Source organism: Mauremys reevesii, linkage group 22 (genome assembly GCF_016161935.1).
Source record: "Mauremys reevesii isolate NIE-2019 linkage group 22, ASM1616193v1, whole genome shotgun sequence".
In the NCBI taxonomy this organism is placed as follows: Eukaryota; Metazoa; Chordata; order Testudines; family Geoemydidae; genus Mauremys; species Mauremys reevesii.
Genome location: NC_052644.1, coordinates 8,263,002 through 8,284,528, shown reverse-complemented (window position 1 = coordinate 8,284,528; position 21,527 = coordinate 8,263,002). Strand labels below are relative to the sequence as shown.

The 21,527-nt window shown below is 48.1% G+C and overlaps 1 protein-coding gene across 1 annotated transcript in view; it reads right to left on the bottom strand.

Annotated features, from left to right (window-relative positions):
- Positions 1-21,527, bottom strand: part of LOC120388105 (soluble scavenger receptor cysteine-rich domain-containing protein SSC5D-like) — a 60,710-nt gene that overhangs the window by 27,170 nt on the left and 12,013 nt on the right. The window contains exons 2-4 of the mRNA XM_039509695.1: positions 14,221-14,247; positions 12,489-12,818; positions 11,138-11,452 (exon numbers count right to left, since the gene is read on the bottom strand). Of these exons, the coding sequence (XP_039365629.1) occupies positions 11,138-11,452; positions 12,489-12,818; positions 14,221-14,247 (672 nt within the window). The remainder of the gene's footprint in view (positions 1-11,137; positions 11,453-12,488; positions 12,819-14,220; positions 14,248-21,527) is intronic.

The window sequence follows — 21,527 nt, the reverse complement described above, 5'->3', positions numbered from 1 at the left end:
AGACTAATTTCAGCTTTTCAATTAAAAAAACTACAACAAATTTTGAAGGAAAACAGACATTGTCTGTGATTTTTTTTTTTTTTTTTGCTTTTTAAAAAACCCCGTTTCCGAACCAAAAAAAGTTTTGATGGAAAATATTTGTCCAACCCTTTTAATGAGCTTTAGTGCCTTTTAGCACTAGCTGATGCTGAGAACCAGTGATACCTTGTAAAGAAGTTTTCTCAAAACTGGGTTTGTGCCAAGATCATAGAATCATAGAATCTCAGGGTTGGAAGGGACCTCAGCAGGTCATCTAGTCCAACCCCCTGCTCAAAGCAGGACCAAACCCAACTAAATCATCCCAGCTAGGGCTTTGTCAAGCCTGACCTTAAAAACCTCTAAGGAAGGAGATTCCACCACCTCCCTAGGTAACCCATTCCAGTGCTTCACCACCCTACTAGTGAAAAAGTTTTTCCTAATATCCAACCTAAACCTCCCCCACTGCAACTTGAGACCATTACTCCTTGTTCTGTCATCTTCTACCACTGAGAACAGTCTAGATCCATCCTCTTTGGAACCCCCTTTCAGGTAGTTGAAAGCAGCTATCAAATCCCCCCTTATTCTTCTCTTCTGCAGACTAAACAATCCCCGTTCCCTCAGCCTCTCCTCGTAAGTCATGTGCTCCAGCCCCCTAATCATTTTTGTGGCCCTCCGCTGGACTCTCTCCAATTTATCCACATCCTTCTTGTAGTGTGGGGCCCAAAACTGGACATAGTACTCCAAATGAGGCCTCACCAGTGCTGAATAGAGGGGAATGATCACATCCTTCAATCTGCTGGAAATGCCCCTACTTATACAACCCAAAATGCCATTAGCCTTCTTGGCAACAAGGGCACACTGTTGACTCATATTCAGCTTTTCGTCCACCGTAACCCCTAGGTCCCTTTCTGCAGAACTGCTTCCCAGCCATTCGGTCCCTAGTCTATAGCAGTGCATGGGATTCTTCCGTCCTAAATGCAGGACTCTGCTATTGTCCTTGTTGAACCTCATCATATTTCTTTTGGCCCAATCCTCTAGTTTGTCTAGGTCCCTCTGTATCCTATCCCTACCCTCCAGCATATCAACCACTCCTCCCAGTTTAGTGTCATCTGCAAACTTGCTAAGGGTGCAGTCCACACCATCCTCCAGATCGTTAATGAAGATATTGAACAAAACCGGCCCCAGCACCGACCCTTGGGGCACTCCACTTGATACCGGCTGCCAACTAGACATGGAACCATTGATCACTACCCGTTGAGCCTGACCATCTAGCCTGTTTTCTATCCACCTTACCATCCATTCATCCAGCCCAGACTTCTTTAACTTGCTGGCAAGAATACTGTGGGAGACTGTATCAAAAGCTTTGCTAAAGTCCAGAAATAGCACATCCACTGCTTTCCCCTCATCCACAGAGCCGGTTAACTCGTCATAGAAGGCAATTAGGTTAGTCAGGCATGACTTGCCCTTGGTGAATCCATGCTGACTGTTCCTGATCACTTTCCCCTCCTTTAAGTGGTTCAGAATGGATTCCTTGAGGACCTGTTCCATGATTTTTCCAGGGACTGAGGTGAGATGGACTGGCCTGTAGTTCCCTGGATCTTCCTTCTTCCCTTTTTTAAAGATGGGCACTACATTAGCTTTTTTCCAGTCATCCGGGACCTCCCCCGATCGCCATGATTTTTCAAAGATAATGGCCAATGGCTCTGCAATCTCATCAGCCAACTCCTTTAGCACCCTCGGATGCAACGCATCAGGCCCCATGGACTTGTGCTCGTCCAGCTTTTCTAAATAGTCCCGAACTACTTCTTTCTCCACAGAGAGCTGGTCACCTCCTCCCCATACCGTGCTGCAGAGTGCAGCTGTCTGGGAGCTGACCTTGTCCGTGAAGACAGAGGCAAAAAAAGCATTGAGTACACTAGCTTTCTCCACATCCTCTGTCACTAGGTTCCTTCCCTCATTCAGCAAGGGGCCCACACATTCCTTGACTTTCTTCTTGTTGTTAACATACCTGAAGAAACCCTTCTTGTTACTCCTAACATCTCCGGCTAGCTGCAACTCCAAGTGTGATTTGGCCTTCCTAATTTCACTCCTGCATGCCTGAGCAATACTTTTATACTCCTCCCTGGTTATTTGTCCAATCTTCCACTTCTTGTAAGCTGCTTTTTTGTGTTTAAGACGAGCAAGGATTTCACTGTTAAGCCAAGCTGGTCGCCTGCCATATTTACTTTTCTTCCTACATATCAGGATGGTTTGTTCCTGCAACCTCAATTAGGATTCTTTAAAATACCGCCAGCTTTCCTCGACTCCTTTCCCCGTCATGTGGAAGGTTTATTTTTCCCAGGGCCGCCCGTGGGGAGGGGGGGGAGCAAGTGGAGCAATTTGCCCCAGGCCCCGCAGGGGCCCCCATGAGAATATAGTACTGTATAGTATTGCCATTGTTTTTATGGAAGGGGACCCCGAAATTGCTTTGCCTCAGGCCCCCTGAATCCTCTGGGCGGCCCTGCCTGCGCCAACCCAAACTATAAACCGGTATTTCAGTGAAGATCAGAAATGTCAATATATAGAGCTTTCCGGTTGGTGAAGTGCTGGAAAAAACAGCTTTTACTGTATTTTGGATTACAAATATTTGCACTGTAAAAATGGTGGAAGAAATAGTATTTTGCAATTCACCTCATACTTGTATTTGCAATTCACCTCATACAAGTACTGCAGTGCCAGCTCTTTATTGTGAAAGTGCAATTTACAAATGTAGAATTTTTTTGTTACATAACTGCACTCAAAAAAAAAAAAACAACCAATGGAAAACTTAGAGCCTACACATCCTCTCAGTCTTACTTCTTGTTCAGCCAATCACTCCGACAAACAAGTTTGTTACATTTATGGGAGATAATGCTGCCTGCTTCTTATTTGCAGTGTCACCCGAAAGTGAGACGAGGCGTTCGCATGACACTTTTGCAGGTGGCATTCCAAGGTATTTATGTGCTAGATATGCTAAACATTCACATGCTCCTTCATGCTTTGGCCACCATTCCAGACGACATACTAACATATTCATGATGCTCGTTAAAAAAGTAAGGTGTTAATGTAATTTGTGACTGGCATTCTTAGGGGAGAATTGTGTATCTCCTGCTACGTATTTTACCTGCATTCTGCCATATCTTTCATGTTACAGTAGTCTCGGATGATGACTCAGCAAATGTTGCTCATTTTAAGAACACCTTCACTGCAGATTTGACAAAATGCAAAGAAGGTACCTGTGACACTCTGTACCTCGGGGGATCACCCAGCACCCCCGTGTTCATCCTTATAAAAGGATTGTGTGGTATCTAGTGCAAAGTTTGTCATGTTGGGTGTCTTTGGAAGGCTCATGATGCACAGAGGATTTTTGTTATAGTGATGTTATAGTAATTGTTGTTACAGTAATGTTATAGGTTATAATTTCATGTATATAATTATGAGGCTGAAAATGTATCCTCATGGCTTAAAATAAGCCCAGGCAAAAACTCTCTAAGAGCAGAAGGGCAGTTCACACCTCATCAAGGCATGCATGGGACAAACCCAGCCCAGCCTCATGGGAACAAAGGATGCTGGCCTAGGCAGCAACAAAAGGATGTGTTGGACTCTCGAGTGAGTCACCCCCCTTCCTTTGGTCAGTTTGGGACTCCCATGAGGTAATGCTCACCTGACTCTGAAGCGGGGGCGGGGCAAAGCCAAGAGGGAAGAAAGAACATGATAAAAGAGAGAGATGTTTGCCAGGCTCTTCTTCTCTCTTCCACCTACATCTACAGACACCACCACCAGCAAGCGACTGAAGCGCTGATCACAGGGGAGAGCCTGGCTGAAGGGCAACCAGCCGGCCTGTGGTGAGAAGCATCTAAGATTGGAAGGGCATTGAAAGTGTTCAGATCAGCTTAGAATGGGTTTTCCTTTTATTTCATTTGATCAAATCCGACTTGTTATGCTTTAAGTTATAATCACTTAAAATCTATCTTTATAGTTAATAAATTGGTTTGTTTATTCTACCTGAAGCAGAGCTTTTGGTTTGAAGTGTGTCAGAGATTTCCCTTGGGATAACAAGCCTGGTACATACCAATTTCTTTGTTAAATTGACACACTCATATAAGCTCCCAGTGTCCAGCGGGCATAACTGGACACTGCAAGATGGAGGTTCCTAAGATTGTGTCTGGGACCAGAGATATTGGCTAGTGTCATTCAGTTGCACAGTCCAAGGAGCAGCTTACATGCCAGAGGCTGTGCGTGAACAGCCCAGGACTGGGGGTAAGGCTGGCTACCAGAATCAAGGATTTGAATGACATAGCAGATCACTGGTCCAGAAAACACCAGAGGGGAACATCACAGTGGCGCAGTGATCAGGGTGTATGTACAGCTTATTACTCCAAGTGAAGTTCACACTTCAAGCACTGATATTTGTGATTTTAAGTGAGTCCTAAGTGCAGTGGCTACGAACAGTCAGGAGGATGTCACAGTTTTGTTATTTTTTGTTTGTTTATTTGGGGTGAGGGGAATAAGCACAAGAAAGCAGAAAAACGACTACCAGTGAGGCAGCTACAAAACTAGAGGTGGCCAGACTGGAAGCTGCAGAGAAGGAAAAGGACCACGAGTTTCAAATGTGGCAGGCAGAAATGAGGCTCAAAGAAGCAGCTACGGCCAGGGAAACTATGGAGAGAGAGGCAGCCAGAGAGGAAGCTTCACACAGAAGGGTCATGGAAGAAAAAGAGAGAGAGAAAAAGCAAGAGAGCAAAAACACCAACTGGACTTACTAGAGAAGCAGAACCAGAACCACCACCCCCTGACGCCAACGACCCCCATCACTCCAAAAATCCACAAGTGGGAACACCACTTATGTCCTGCATACAGTGAGGACGATGATATTGCTGAATATCTGACTATCTTTCAAAGAGCGTTCCTACTCTGATTATGAAATTAACTGGAAAAGCTCGAAATGTACTCAGTGGAATGCCTATTGAAGATGCTTTAGAAGACTACTGTAAATTTAAAGATTCTGTTTTGCGAAGGTTTCAGATAACCCCTGAAACATGTCGAGTTACATTTAGGAATTTTAAGGGGGATATTGGGATGAGTCATGGGGAATGTGCAAACAAAATGAAAGATTTGTTGGGACAATGGGTGAGGGGCAAAGAGGTGGCGAGTTGTGAGGGAATGTTGGATCTTGTTGCTCAAGAGCATTTCCTAAGCATGTGTAAGGCTGATGTGAAGCAGTGTCTGTGGGACAAAGATGTAAAGTCTGTGGATGAGGTGGCTTTTTTTGCTGATGCCTTTGAACAGAATCAGGCGTCTATTGAGGGCAGGCCGCAGACAGAGGGGTTTAAAACTGGTGGGAAGGGAGGATCCCATTTTGCCCCTGGGGAGAGAGAAGGGAGTTTGGAGCCTAAACATTTTCTTACCCAGAAACATTCCTCTGACCCTCATCCCAAATCTCCTGTAAAAGCAGAAGAGCCCAGAAGGTGCCATCAGTGTAATTCCACTGACCACCTGAGGAATAAATGCCCTGTGCTGGGGGGAAGCAGGCAACCAATAGCTCATGTTAGTTCTGCTGTCCCCCACCCCCCCAAGCAATTGAAAACCTATCATATTGGTTTTGTGAGCTTAGCATCTGCAGAACCAGATATGGAGCACGTTAAGGCTGTCCAAATTGATGGCAGGGAATACTTGGGGCAGAGGGATACAGGGGCCCAGATCTCTCTGGTTAAGCAGAGTGTGGTCCCAAATGGCAGAGATTGTGGGGGTGGGTGAAAGCAGATTCCTTGTACCACTAGCTAGAATCCATGTGGTTTGGGAAGGTTTGGAAAGGATTTTGACTGTGTGGGGGTAATAGAACACCTCTCAGTCGATCTGCTTCTTGGTAATGATTTTTTCCGTGTAGCTCAGGTTAAAGTATTTGCCTGCAGCAGGCGGGAATTTTATGCTGGGACCCCCGAGGGAAAGGGTAAGGTCTCAGGAACTGCTGAGAGAATGGGAGAGAGTCTCCTTGATTCTTCTACCGCCGGGGGAAGCCATGTGCTTCCAGGTGGAGACTGGTTGAGACCAACTCCTGCACTGCAGCTAGAGGCAGCACCACATCAGGAAGGGATGCTTGCCAGGGAGAGAACTGTCCAGGCTGCCAGCAGGTCACAGCTGAACCAGAGGCAAAGCCAGCTCCAGGGAGCAGAGAGCAATGTGTCCCAGAGGAGAGCCCAGAGAAGGAGCAGGGGATCTCAGAAACCACTGAGGGGGGTGAGGATTCCTGTGACTCTGTAACACAGGGAAGCAGGGTGCTTCAAAGTAGGGGAGGGGCTGAGACTAGCTCCTTTCCAGCAGAAGGCAACATGCCCTCAAGCACAGGGGCAGGAGAGGTGTTGTCAGTGATTAAGGAAACTGTTCTAGTTGTTAGCTGGCAGATTATTGCAACTGAACCGTTCCTAGGAAGCACAGAGAACTGTCTTAGGAGGGGGCCCAGAGGAGGAAACTGGGGAAGGAATAGTGGGAGTACAGGAATGTCTCCTCACTAGTCATTTGGGGCAGGATGCCCAGGAGACCAGGAGGATGACTGGGTCAGCCTCTGTGCACCCAGGCACTCAGCCCGTGACTCAGGTTTTGAGAAGGAACTGGGTAACTGACCTCCTGGAGGGGAGCAGTCACAGAACTGATTTCTCAGGGACAGAGAAAGGGGTGGCAGAGGGTACCTCGATCCAGGTCTCAGTTTTTCAGGATGCTAGTTCTGATAAGTTTGTGGAAAGTAACTGTGTCTCTTTACATCACAACGCAGCTCCAAGGCCTGTGACGGCAGAGGAGTTGAGACCAGGAAATTGCCAGGTAGAAGTCTGTGAGAACACAAATGACCAAACTGACAGAGAAGGGGGTGTTTTCCCCCAGGCTGGTGAGACACAGAGAACAGTTATGGGAAAGTTGCTGGGGAAATGTGAATCTGATCAAAGGGTAAACACACCTAGCCCAGAGAGCACAGATCACAGCCCTCTAGGGGGCAGAGAAGGACTCAGTGGTGGGAGAGGGAAACACAGGGTAACCCCAAAAGGGGAGCTGGATTTTTTGCATATGTACAGCCCTGGGGTTGGGACACTGCTCCCCAAAGGGCCAGCCAATGTGCAGGATCCCCCTGAACACCTGTCTTGCCAGACCCTGAGGCACCAAAATTCCAGAAATATGATTAAATTAAGAGCCCCCACAGCGGGGAACACTGGAAGGAAAGAAAAGCCAGTGACTGATTACATGGCAGAGAGTCAAAGGACATCATGGGTAATGAACAAACTAACCTCAAACTACACTATGTGAACAGAGGGCGCAGTATCATAAAGATACTTGTAAACACCCATCTGTGATAAAAATGTTGGTATTAATGTTAAGTTTTGGGGATAAGAATTTTGACACGGACATTAAACTTTATGATAATGCTACTTTTCAGTTAATACCTGTAAGCAGGTTTAAATCTTATCATAGCATCGAAACCATAAAAAACTGGCTTGCTGTGTGTGAATGGGGAAACTGAGGCACACTGCCTCATGGCCTTAATGGCTGGATGCCAAGAGAACTATAACAAAAACTGCTTTCGAGCTAGTCAGTGACTAACCCTCCTGCAGTAAACTAAGGGAGGTGTGAGGCTCTGTACCTCGGGGGATCACCCAGCACCCCTACGTTCATCCTTATAAAAGGACTGTGTGGTTTCCAATGCAAAATTTGTCATGTTGGGTGTCTTCGGAAGGCTCATGATGCACTGAGCATTGTTGTTATAGTGATGTTATAGGTTATAATTTCATGTATATAGTTATGAGGCTGTGAAACCTTAGGGGGAGGGATAGCTCAGTGGTTTGAGCATTGGCCTCCTAAACCCAGGATTATGAGTTCAATCCTTGAGGGGGCCATTTAGGGAACTGGAGTAAAAATCTGTCTGGGGATTGGCCTTGCTCTGAGCGGGGGGGTTGGATTAGATGACCTCCTGAGGTCCCTGGTATTCTATGATATTCTGCCCAGCCTGCTTCAGCATTGAGGTTTCCCCACTAGGAGCTGACAGTCACTGAGAGCTGGGTGGAGAGTCAAGAGAGCGACCTGAAGAGACAGCACCCAGACAGCAGAGTGAGACAGGGGCTCTCCTCTCTGCCCCCATGGTGAGAGCTGAACTGACACAGGTGCAACTCTGGCTTTTCACTAACCAAGGACAGCCACTCCGAGTGAGGTGCAGTGGAGGGAGAAGGGGGCACCTTAAAGGAACTCATGGTTGCTGGACTCAAGAACCTGAGGCAAAAGACACTGCCCAACGTACTCTGGGGGAGGTGTTTTATTCATGTTTATAAATCCTGTTTCTGGCATTTTCCCAAGTTAATGCCGGGGGCTTCCCTCCTTTTATTAAAGGTTTCAGAGTGGTAGGCGTGTTAGTCTATATCAGCAAAAACAAGGAGGAGTCCTTGTGGCACCTTAGAGACTAACAATTTTATTTGGACATAAGCTTTTGTGGGCTAAAACTCACTTCATCACATGCATGCAGTGAAAAATACATTAGGCAGTATATATATTACAGCACATTAAAAGATGAGAGTTGCCTTACCAAGGGTATGGCTACACTTGAGAGTTACAGCGCTGGTCGTACAGCTGTGTAGGGAAAGCGCTGGTGTGTGGCCACACTCACACCTACCAGCGCTGCAGTGTGGCCACATTTGCAGCGCTGTTGGGAGTGATGCATTATGGGCAGCTGTCCCAGCGTTCAAGTGGCAGCAACGTGCTTTTCAAAAGAGGGGGGTGGGGTGCAGTGTGACAGGGACCGGGGGAGAGAGAGAGAGAGAGAGAGAGAAAGAGTGGATTTTTGGAGCCGACACTGTGTATCGGCTCCCTGCCTTGCAAAATCAGAAAATTTCCCCGACCCCTTACTCTTAACTGCAAACGGCCTGCAGACCAGATAAGCAGCTGCTCCAACGGACTCCCTTTGTCGCCGCTGTTTCTCTCGTCAAGCAAAAAGCAAACACTCATCCCCCTGCCTGCCTGATTCACAGGGGTTATCTCATTTGATTGTTCACAGTTAGAGATTGATCACAGCAAACAGGAGCTGTGTTTTTTTTTTAGATAAGCAGCTCCCGGAGCCCCGAGTTCACAACAAAACAAAGAAAGGCTGCATAACAAAACAAAGGGAGTAATTTAGTTAAAAGCATTCTGGGATACATCCTTATACCCTGGAGGCCAATAACAGTGCTGGTGTGTGGCCACACTTGACAACCAGCGCTGCAGCACCAGCGCTGCAATGCTTATACCCCAAGCAGACACAGGTGTACGGCCAGCGCTGCAGCCAGGGAGTTGCAGCACTGGATGTGCCCTGCAGGTGTGGACAGTTACTAATTGCAGCACTGTAAAGCCTCCACCAGCGCTGCAACTCTTAAGTGTAGCCATACCCCAAGTGCGGGATCAGTGCTAATGAGGCCAATTCAATCACGGTGGAAGAGGCCAATTCCCAACAGTTGACAAGAAGGGGTGAATATCAACAGAGAGAAAATTACTTTTTGTAGTGCTAACAAGGCCAATTCAATCAGGGTGGACATCACCCATTCCCAACAGCTGACAAGAAGGTCTGAGTATCAAGAGAGGAAACATTACCTTTTGTAGTGACCCAGACACTCCCAGTCTTTATTCAGGCCTAATTTGATGGTGTCCGGTTTGCAAATTAATTCCAGTTCTGCAGTTTCTCATTCCAGTCTGTTTTTGAAGTTTTTTAATTAAAGAATGGCTACTTTTAAGTCTGTTATTGAGTGTCCAGGGAGACTGAAGTGCTCTCCTACTGGCTTTCAATGTTACAATTTTTGATGTCTGATTTGTGTCCGTTTATTCTTTAGCGTAGAGACTGTTCAGTATGGCCAATGTACATGGCAGAGGGTCATTGCTGGGAATGGGCGAGGTCCACTTTGATTGAATTAGCCCTGTTAGCACTGCAAAAAGTAATTTTCCCTCTGTTGATATTCACCTTTTTTAACCAATTGTTGGGAACTGGCCACTTCCACTTTGATTGAATTGACCTCGTTAGCACTAATCCCCCATTTAGAAAGGCAACTCCTAATCTTTTCATATGCTGTAATATATATACTGTCTAGTGTATTTTTCACTTCATGCATCTGAAGTGGTTTTAGCCCATGAAAGTTATGCCCAAAGAAAGAGGCAAGGGGACAAGAGCTCCCTTTCACCCAGGTGGCGGCTGACAGACTTTGTCTCAGGAACAGGAGATCACAGCCAGGCCTGGAGTAAAACCCTGGAAGGACTGTGGGGTGAGCGTTGCTCTACCAGGCAGAAAAGTATCTCGTTCAATGAGTCCAGGCTCTAGTCAGCGTGGTATGATTTTATTGGCCATGGAACCATCTCTTTCCAACCCTTCTCCTTGCTATGCCTCAAATCTCTACACTCTGTGAAATCACTTGTCCTTGGTATGACTGTGAAGGGATCTAGATCTGTGTGTTGAACAGGGCAGAGCTGGGAGGTGGAGCTGGGAGGTGGAGCTGGTCACCTTGGGACCCTATTCCTTTGGAAGCAGCAGATCTGTGACTGCTGTGAATGCCCAGCGGGACAGGGACTGGGTGCTGCAGTGGGATGCTTGGACAGCTGAAGGGTGAAGTGTCCCTATTGCCAACCTGGAGAGAGGTCAGCCCTTCACAAGTCCTAGAGTGCACAGCTGTTTTGGCTTGTGGCTGAGGAAGTCAGGGAGCTGCCCCGCATTGGGCACCGACAAGGCTTCCTCGTGCTAGGGACCCATGACACCACACTAGGGCATTAGGGCCAGCACAACTGAAAAGGGAGAGAGTCCCCTTCTGACACCCCTCTACCTGCAGCCAAGGCCCCCTTTGGGGCCAGCCCTGACATCAAGGGGAGAGCGTGAGTGTCCCCTATTGAGCCCCCACACCGCTCACTGCAGCACAGGCCCATAGAACCGCACAGGGGAATTAGGGTCAGCACAGACTGAGAGGAGAGGGCTCCTTACTGGAACCACCATATTGCTCCCTGAAGCACAGACCCCAAGCACCACGCTGGGGTCAGCACTGGCTGTGAGACAATGGCCTGTAATGAGCTTCCCACCCTGCTCCCTGCAACAGGCAGGGTGGTAGATGAAGGTTACCTGAGCAGACAACACCGGCATCTTCTCCGTGGTTACAGTAATTCTCTCTCGAAGGCCGAGCCTCACAATCGGCGAGGGCAGCTTCTGTCCCTGCGCAGTTGACCTCATCCAGCCAGATGGGATCAGATCCTTGCCCAAAGTGAGCCCCTCCTGGGGCTGATAACGCCATCCCACAGCCCAGTTGCCTGCACACGACTCCAGCATCAGTCATGTCCCAGCTGTCATCACACACGGTTCCCCAGAGCTGGTTGTGAAATACCTCGACTCTCCCAGCACAGCGACTCGGGCCGTTCACCAGTTGGAGCTGAGCCACTTCTGCAAACACCCAAGGGAAAAAACACTCTGGGAGGTTCCTGTGCATCTGATCTCTCGTGTCACTGGGGAACGTAGCGCCTCCCACCGATAGATCTGACCGGTCTCTGCACACAGCAACTGCCTGTCAAGGGCTCCCCACCACTAACCATGCTAATCACTTGGGCAATGTTGAGGTTTGTCCACTCCCCACCCAGCCAGCTCTCACCTAGTTAGGCAGACTGGACGGCAGTCTGACCCACTGCTCCCACTAGAGCACTTAGAAAGGTCAGCCCCCGCACTGCTGGCAGGAACCTTCTGGGAAACAGATTATATGCTCATTCCTGGTGCTGGTATTCATAGATACACAGGGTTACATGGATATCGACTTGCGACGTACCCAGAAAGACTCCCTCCCCTGACATACAGCCACTTCTGGGGTAGGACAGGGCAGCTGAGAAACAGAACAGGGAATATGTAATAGGACAGGAAGTGAGGAAGAATTGCGTCTCCTGTGCCCAGCTCTTGGGGAAGTTACAACTTCAGGACTTATCCCCTGGGGTAAAAATCTGTCTGGGGACTGGTCCTGCTTTGAGCAGGGGGTTGGACTAGACACTTCCTGAGGTCCCTTCCAACCCTGCTATTCTATGATTCTATGACTATGAAGGGATCTAGAGCTCTGTGTTGATCGGGGCAGAGATGGGAGGTAGAGCCGGTCACCTCGGGACCCTGTTCCTTTGGGAGCAGAAGACAGGGACTGGATGCTGCAGAGGGACTCTCGGAGGGCCGAGGGGTGAAGACCTTTGGGGCCAGCACTGACATCAAGGGGAGAGTGTGAGCGTCCCCTACTGAGCCCCCACACTGTTCACTGCAGCACAGGCGAATTAGGGTCAGCTCAGACTGAGAGGAGAGCGCTCCCTACAGGAACTGCCATATTGCTCCCTGAAGCACAGGCCCTAAGCACCATGCTGGGGTCAGCACTGGCTGTGAGGGGACAATGCCCCGTAATGAGCTTCCCACCCTGCTCCCTGCAACAGGCAGGGTGGTAGATGAAGGTTACCTGAGCACACAACACCGGCATCTCCTCCGTGGTTACAGTAATCCTCTTCCCAAGACAGAGACCAGCAATCGGAGAGGGCAGCTTCTGTTCCTGCGCAGTTGACTTGAGACAGCCAGACGGGGTCAGATCCTAGCCCAAAGTGAGCCCCATCTGGGGCTGATAACGCTGTCCCACAGCCCAGCTGCCTGCACACGACTCCAGCATCCTTTAAGTCCCAGCCGTCATCACACACGGTTCCCCACTGCTGGTCGTGAAACACCTCAACTCTCCCAGCACAGCGACTCGGGCCGTTCACCAGTCGGAGCTGATCCAGTTCTGAGAAACCTGAGTCTGCAAACACCCAAGGGAATAAACACTCAGGGACGGGCTAGAGGAAAGGAATATGGGGCTTGTTCCCTATAGTTTGCTCTGGCTCCCATTCAGTCCCAGTGTGGCAGACTGGCTGGCTTAGGGAGGCTGAGAATAGGACACTGCGGGGTTCCTCTCTGGAGGTCACCAGGTCTGATCAAGCCCTAGGCATGGGGGAATGGCTGACTCGTGGGATGGAGAATGCGACACAGGGTCTTTCTCTCCAGGGGACACTGGCTGCAGCACAGTCTGTGCGAGGGGGATGAACTGATGCAGTACATTGGTAGAAGGAGACCTAGGGCTTTTCCCCTGGAGGGCACCAGTTCCCATTTGACCCCAGCTCAGGCCGGGGCAGTGGCTGGCGTGGGGTAACAGGCACTGGGCTTTCACATCTGGGGCCTTGGGTCCAAGCTAGTAGTGAGTGGAAGTTGCAGCCATAGCAGCTCTCTGATGCCCAAAATGTGAAATGAGCTGCTGGGGTTAATTCCCCTCCATGACAGGACAGGTGTGTGCAGGCCAGGCCAGCCCTCAGTCTGAGCGGCTCCCAGCCGAGGGGCAAAGGGCAAAACTAGTCAGGAGACTGAACTGCCCTTTGCCCCTGCCTGGGCTCCCTCCCCGTCTGCACCCCGATGACCCTGCCTGGCCAGAGCCAACAGCAGCAGCCTCGCAGGGCTGTAGTTCTGCTCCCCCAAAGCCTCCACTGGGGCTAACTCGGCTCCTCTATATTCCACAGTGTCCAGACAGACAGGGCCGCTCGTATGCTGAACTGAGCACCCTCCTGTGGTGATGGCACCTCGGCAGCCCATCTCCTGGTACCCCACCCACACCTCTGACAGGCCCAGCTAGCATCGCAGCGCCCCAGTGTCAGTACACAGCATCTCCACTGGCCCTGTGCAGGGGTGGGGCCACTCACCAGCCACAGCCAGAGCTGAGCTGAAACAGCTCTAACAATAACTAAAGGCAAAATATCTGTTGGGGCAGATCCTATCCCAGGCTAATGCAGCTCAGACAGCCACTGCCAGAGCCCAAATTTCAATTGGCCTTACTGGGCAAGGGTGAGCCCTTCAGATGCTGGATGGATGTGGATTTCCACTGGTATCCAACAGCCAGGATGCCCTTCACTCTGCCACACAGCCTGCCTTGTTAACAATTCACTGGTGGGGAAACTAGGACACATAGTGAGGAAGCAATGGGCTGAGACCATGGAGCGAGTCTGGCAGAGGCAGGATTTGAACCCAGGTCTCCAGTCCTACACTTGAACGACTAGATTAAATAACCTTAACTCTGCCCTTCCTCACCCCAATTTATGAGATAGCTGCACCCTGCAGCATGCACCCCACACATACAGACAGACCCCGCACCCTCTGCCTATGTTTGTATTTACCTGCCATGGAGAATCCTGTCATGGAAGCTGAAAGAAAGCAAAGAGATGAGGTAAGTCTCTTTCTCTATGACTGGACACTTCAGGGATCTCCAAACATTGGCTGATGTAAGCAGTGGCCTGAGTCAGCTCTCCTCTGCCTCTCTTGATGCACTGAGAGAAAAGACTCAGCTGCATGTTGTATTTCAGTGACCTATCTACTGCCTCTCAGAGAGGTGGATTGACCCTCCTGCCCCTCCTGTCAGCATCAGTCGCATCTACACAGAAGTGCTGTAGCTGCAGAGCTGCCACCGTAATGTTTCCAGTGCAGAAGAGCCCTAAGTAGCCGGCAAAAGACAAGACCTGGTGAGCGACGTCAGAACCAGTGACGCTGCACCAGCCCTTCCAAACCAAGCCACCAGCTTTCACACTGCCTGCACCTCTGAAGGACCCCCACACCCTGCTCCCCTCAGGCCTGGCTTCCCCCCGACCTGGAGTGTGACAGCCCCACACTCTGTGTAATGGGAGTGCTAAACTGCATTATACTGATCAGCCACTAGGTGGCGATGTGTGTAAATAAAAGTAATTACTCAAAAGCAGCAAAGAATCCTGTGGCACCTTATAGACTAACAGGTGTTTTGTAGCATGAGCTTTCGTGGGTGAATACTAATACCAAGTGGGTATTGCATCCGACGAAGTGGGTATTGACCCACGAAAGCTCATGCTGCAGAACGTCTGTTAGTCTATAAGGTGCCACAGGATTCTTTGCTGCTTTTACAGATCCGGACTAACACGGCTACCCCTCTGTCACTTAATGTTGTAATTATGGTCCTGAAAAATGCGACTTTAAGCAAAACAGTGTTAAGCGAATCCAATTACCCCATAAGCATTAATGTAAATAGGGGGGATTAGGTTCCAGGGAATTTTTCTTTTTGCCAGACAAAAGGCATTATATACATTTTAAACAATTTTAAACAAGCAATTTAATACAGGTATTAAACAGGCTGGCAGCCCCCCATCAGCCCCCTGCCCCCCAGTGCCTCCCATCCGCCGGCAGCCCCCAGGGATCAGCGCCTTCCCCCTAATCCCCCCGCCTCCTGCCTGTGGAAATCAGCTGTCTTGCGGCGTTCAGGAGGCTGTGGGGAGCAGTGAGGATGTGGCGCACAGCCTCTCCCCTTCCTCCCTTCCTCCCTCCCTCCCAGTGGTTTCCCCAGGAACTGAAATTGGGGGAGGTGTTCAAAGTTACAGGGCGGGTGTCAGCGCCGATGAGATATATAAAAGAGATATGAATAAACTAAATGTTTTGTTAGGATAATGCAAATTTAACATAAGGATAATGCAAGTTACACCAAAGCACATAACAGGTCTAGATTTCTAACAAAATATAATTTTTAAAAAAAAATGTATTTAATTTAAATTGACTTTTGAAAAGTAAGCATCATGGGATAAGATGGAAGTCCTCTCATGGGTCAGTAACTGGTTAAAAGATGGGAAATAAAAAGTAGGAATAAATTATCAGTTTTTCAGAATGGAGAGAGATAAACGGTGATATCCCTGAGGGGTTGGTGTTGGGACCATTACTGTTCAACATATTCATAAATGTTCAAGAAAAATGGGTAAACAGTGAGGTGGCAAAATTTGCAGATGATACAAAACTATTCAAGATAGTTAAGGATGGAAGAATCCCATTCATTGTTACAGACTAGAGACCAAATGTCTAGGAAGCAGTTCTGCAGAAAAGGACCTAGGGGTTACAGTGCACAAGAAGCTGGATATGAGTCAACAGTGTGCCCTTGTAGCTAAGGAGGCAAACGGCATTTTGGGCTGTATAAGTAGGGGCACTGCCAGCAGAGCAAGGGACGTGATCATTCCCCTCTATTCAGCACTGGTGAGGCCTCATCTGGAGTACTGTGTCCAGTTTTGGGCCCCACACTACAAGAAGGCTGTGGAAAAATTAGAAAGAATGCAGCGGAGGGCAACAAAAATGATTAGGGGACTGGAGCACATGACTTATGAGGAGAGGCTGAGGGAACTGGGATTGTTTAGTCTGCAGAAGAGAAGAATGAGGGGGGATTTGATAGTTGCTTTCAACTACCTGAAAGGGGGTTCCAAAGAGGATGGATCTAGACAGTTCTCAGTGGTAGCAGATGACAGAACAAGGAGTAATGGTCTCAAGTTGCAGTGGGGGAGGTTTAGGTTGGATATTAGGAAAAACTTTTTTACTAGAAGGGTGGTGAAGCACTGGAATGGGTTACCTAGGAAGGTGGTGCAATCTCCTTCCTTAGAGGTTTTTAAGGTCAGGCTTGACAAAGCCCTGGCTGGGATGATTTAGTTGGGACTTGGTCCTGCTTTGAGCAGGGGGTTGGACTAGATGACCTCCTGAAGTCCCTTCCAACCCTGATATTCTATGATTCTATGATTCTAAGTCCCAGGCAGACTGCGAAAAGTTACAAAGGGATCTCACAAAACTGGGTGACAGGGCAACAAAATGGCAGATGAAATTCAATGTTGATAAACGCAAAGTAGTGCATATTGGAAAACAATCTCAACTATACATACAAAATGATGGAGTCTGAATTAGCTGTTAACACTCAAGAAAGAGATCTTGGAATTATTGTGGATAGTTTTCTGAAAACATCCACTCAATGTGCAGTGGCAGTCAAAAAAGCAAATGGAATGTCGGGAATCATTAATAAAGGGATAGATAATAAGACAGAAAATATCATATTGCCTCTATATAAATCCATGGTATGTGCACACCTTGAATACTGTGTGCAGATCTGGTCACTCCATCCCCCCAAAAAATATAGTGGAATTGGAAAATGTACAGAGATGGGGCACTAAAATGATTAGGGGTATGAAACAGGAGGAGAGATTAAAATGACTGGGAATTTTCAACTTAGAAAAGAGATGACTAAGGGGGGATATGATAGAGGGCTGTAAAATATTGACTGGTGTAAAGAAAGTAAATAAGGAAATTTTATTTAGTACTTCACATAACACAAGAACTAGCAGTCACCCAATGAAATTAATAGGCAGCAAGTTTTTACAAAAACAAAAGGAAGTACTTCTTCACACAACATACAGTCAACCTATGGAACTATTTGCCAGGGGATGCTGTGAAGACCAAAACTATAACAGGATTAAAAAAAGAACTAGATAAATTCCTGGAGAATAGGTCCATCAGTGGCTATTAGCCAGGATGGGGAGGGATGCAACACTATGCTCTGAGTGTCTCTAGCCTGTTTGTCAGAAGCTGGGGATGGGCAACAGGGGATGGATCACTTGATTACCTGTTCTGTTCATTCCCTCTGAAGTACCTGGCCTTGACCACTGTTGGAAGACAGGATACTGGGCTATATGGACCATTGGTCTGAACTAGTATGACCCTTCTTATGTAAACATTAATTATAATAATAAAAATGTTTAGTACAGAAACTCACCAACATAATGACCTCTCAAGATAGCAATGATGTGAGATAACAACCTTGGCAAATAATGCATTTTAAAAATCTTGGCCTACTAGGAAACATTTATATAAGTTGCTATTCCCATTTACAAATCTAGCATTCTGGAGCAAAGTCATAGAATATTGAGGTTGGAAGGGAATCTAGTCTCACCCCCAGACAGAGTTTTGCCCCAGATCCCCAAATAGCCCCTTCTAGCATTGAACTCAACCCTAGATTTAGCAGGGCAAGGCTCAAACCATTCAGCTATCCCTCCCTCCCCTAAATTGAGCTAAAATATAATCCAACAAATGTTTATTTAACGGGCCCCTCACTTTTCCCACCACTGCACCCCACTCACTGGTGTTGTCCTTGGTCAGTGGAGACTCAGAGCTCAGAGGTGCTTTCACGTGAGTTCATCTGCCAGGTGCAGGGCAAGAAGGCACCTTGCTTGTTCCTCCAGCAGCTCACTGTTCACTCTGGCCACTGCTGGTCATTGTGCCACCGTTCACTCCACCACTCTGTTGCCAATGGCCCTGCACCGTCACCTTCTGCTGCCACCTGCCACTGTGACCTCTGCGAGTTGGTCTCTTGAGGTTCCACCAACTCTAAGTGATTTCAGCTGAGCTCTCAGTGGGGGAAACCTCACTGCTAGTGCAGGCTGGGCTGTCTCTTCCACATGAACACTGTCCCCACAGCAGGACTAAGCACTTAGGGCTTGGCTACACTTACAAATTTGCAGCGCTGCAGCAGGGTGTGAAAACACACCCTCTGCAGCGCTGCAAATTGCGGCGCTACAAAGCGCCAGTGTAGTCAAAGCCCCAGCGCTGGGAGCCGCGCTCCCAGCGCTGTCCGTTATTCCCCACAGGGAAGTGGAGTACGGACAGCGCTGGGAGAGTTTTCTCCCAGCGCTGGCGCTTTGACTACACTTAGCGCTTCAAAGCGCTGCCGCAGCAGCGCTTTGAAATGCAAGTGTAGCCAAAGCCTTAGACCTGATTATCAGTTATTTCAGCTTCAGTGGTCATTTAACAGAACAAAAGACTATCTATGGAGCCTAATCAGCTCTGTCTTTAAACAGTGGAGAGGGACAGGCCCCCACCCTCTCTCTTTTGATGCGCTCAGTAAGCACAGGCTAAGTACAGTTCTACTGCCCTTCACTCATACAATAAGAACAACATTTCATCCCTCCCATCCCTCAACATTCAAGTGGTTTGTAACCCAACCCCAGCCAAAATCTACCACTTGGACAACACAGCTCTGTTTGCTGGATCCCTAGGTAGATTAGGTGTGACTGTAAATACAATCTGATCCTGAAGCCTTTCCCCCCAGCTCATCACTAGCTGTCAGGGAGAGCTCATTTAGACTTTGCTTACAAATCATCATTTGAAATTATTAGGTTGGCCAACATCACCAAAATGAATGTACTGACATCATAAAAAACAACAGCTGTAGAAGGAAGCAAGGAAGCTAGTCTATGTTCATACTTTTCAAATCTATTATACTTTTTCAGATACATGTATTTTATCATACACTGTATATGCTTTTAAAGTGTGTATTAATGTTTCAATTTCAATTCAGATTTCCAAACAGTTATTCAATTGGCATGTAACTAGTTCACAAAACTGGGGGGGAGGGTTGGGGAAATTCAGGGTGGGTGTAGGGAAATCACTGCTCCCTCCCGTCTCCTGCCTGAAGCAATCAGCTGGTTTGCAGCATTCAGGAGACAGGGGAGGGAGCAGGGAAGCTGCATGCCACATCCTTTCTCCTCCCCCCGCCCCCAGTCTCCTGATTGCTGTAGGTAGGAGACAGGGGGAGCGGGGGGAAGGCGCTAATCCGTGGGGTCCGCCAGTGGGCGGGAGGCACTGGTGGGTGTGTAGGGGAGCTGATAGCGGGGCTGCCAGCCGTGGGCAAAGCAGGCGGCCAAATGACATTATAGCAGAGCGTTGCACCACTTTAAAGTAGCATGTTCTGTAATGAAGCAGGGACGTAAGATCAAAACAATGTTAAGCGAGAGGACGTTAAATGGGGAGTTACTGTACCTTTTTTAAAGCTAATCTCAGCCATATCTGGCAGAGCATTAAAGGATTGTGGTCTGTAAAAGCAAGCTCTGTGACCAGTCCATGTCTGGTACAGAAGAACACGACGGTGTCTGGAGTAAACTAAGAACAGAAATAGAACAAAGCTACAAAGGTTGCAGGATCTCGTCACCACGCCACTCTTCAGTGCCCCAGAGAACTTCAGCTTTCACAAACTTCACCATGGACACACTGGAAACAAGATTTCACATTGCTGCCAAGCTGCACAAAGACACTGGAGAGATGCGGGTATCTTCTTTAATGTCGGCTACAGGAAGCTGGCAGAGCATATCTTTAAATCCTTTCACGTTACTAAAGAGAGTCACAAAGGTGACTATGAAAGGAGTCTGCCTATGTTTGATGCATACTTTATATCTCAGAGAAATGCGGCTTATGGAAGAACCAGAGAACTCAAGATCCCGGGGAAAGTTTGGAATGTTTTATAAGAGCTCCGCATAGATAGGTTGAAAACTGTGATTTTGGGAATGCAAAGCTTGAAAATATCACAGACAAGCTGGTTATTGGGTTAACAGATAAAATCCTTTCACAGCAGCTACAACTGAAGAGAGATTTAACTCTAGCCCCAGCTGTTCAAACAGCAAACCAGTCTGAATTAGTCAAACAACAGAACAAAAGGCAGGACAACTTGAAAAACATGAAACTAGCTTAGGCAATGTCTACACTAGCACTTGCTGCAGTATAACTTATGTTGCTCAGGAGTATGAAAAAGCCACCCCACCACTCCACGTGAGCGATGTAAGTTACACTGACCTAAGCACCAGTATGGACAGCACTATGTGGGTGGAAGAAGCTCTCCCACTAACATGACTACTGCCGCTCATGGGGCTGGAGTAGTTAAGACGACTGGAGAGCTCTCCCGTCAGCTCAGAGTGGTTACATTAGCGAGCTTACATCAGCACCACTGCATCGCTGCAGCTCCACTGCTGTAAACTCTCTAGTGTAGCTGTAGTGTTAGAACATTTAAACAGATGCTAGAGTGTTAAAGCTAATTATCATAATACCCCTGAAGCCAGGAGGGAGAACACCCAGGCTAAGAGGGACAAATCCCAGCCTACATGCACAATGGCTTAACCCCTGAAGGAGAGTGGACCCCTGAGCAGGGCTGTCGCACTGAAGGAGGTTCCTCCTAGGAACCTTCCAGAGCCAAGAGAGAGCACAAGTCCTGGGAGTCCGTGACATCCTGCCTCTTGTGGGACCTCACAGCTGCTCGTGAGACCCCAGGACTGAATCTGAACACTGGAAACTATGGCAAAGGGGCTTCCACATTGCCTTGTCCCCTCACCACAGTACCTCCTCCCCAGCTTCTCCTCTTATCCACATCGGGTCCATCTGCGAGCTGGATTGCTCCTGCCTGGCTACTAAATAGATTCCCAATGAGTAACATTCCCCTAACTGGGGTAATAGCTGTATCCACACCTGAGCTGTTAAAAGGGGCACACACAAAATGCCAACTCAAATACAACAGATTTATTTCTCTCAGGAACAGCCCGAAACTGGGAGGAAACTTGTTAGCAGGCTACAGAATACACTAAGCAGCTGAGAGATTTTAAAACATACTAAACAAATCATCACACTGCAGCCTACACCCAGATGGGAAGCACACTGAACTATTTACTCTGTGTGTACACATACAAACCAACACACATTCAGCAGTAACAGTCTCTTCTCTGGGTGCTGAAATTTGGCTCTTCGGTTTGCAAGCACCAGAAGGGGGTGTGATGAGAGCGATGTTCCATCCCCTGGGTTATGGCTTCCCTCGACGTTCCACACAAATTATCACAGCAGTGTC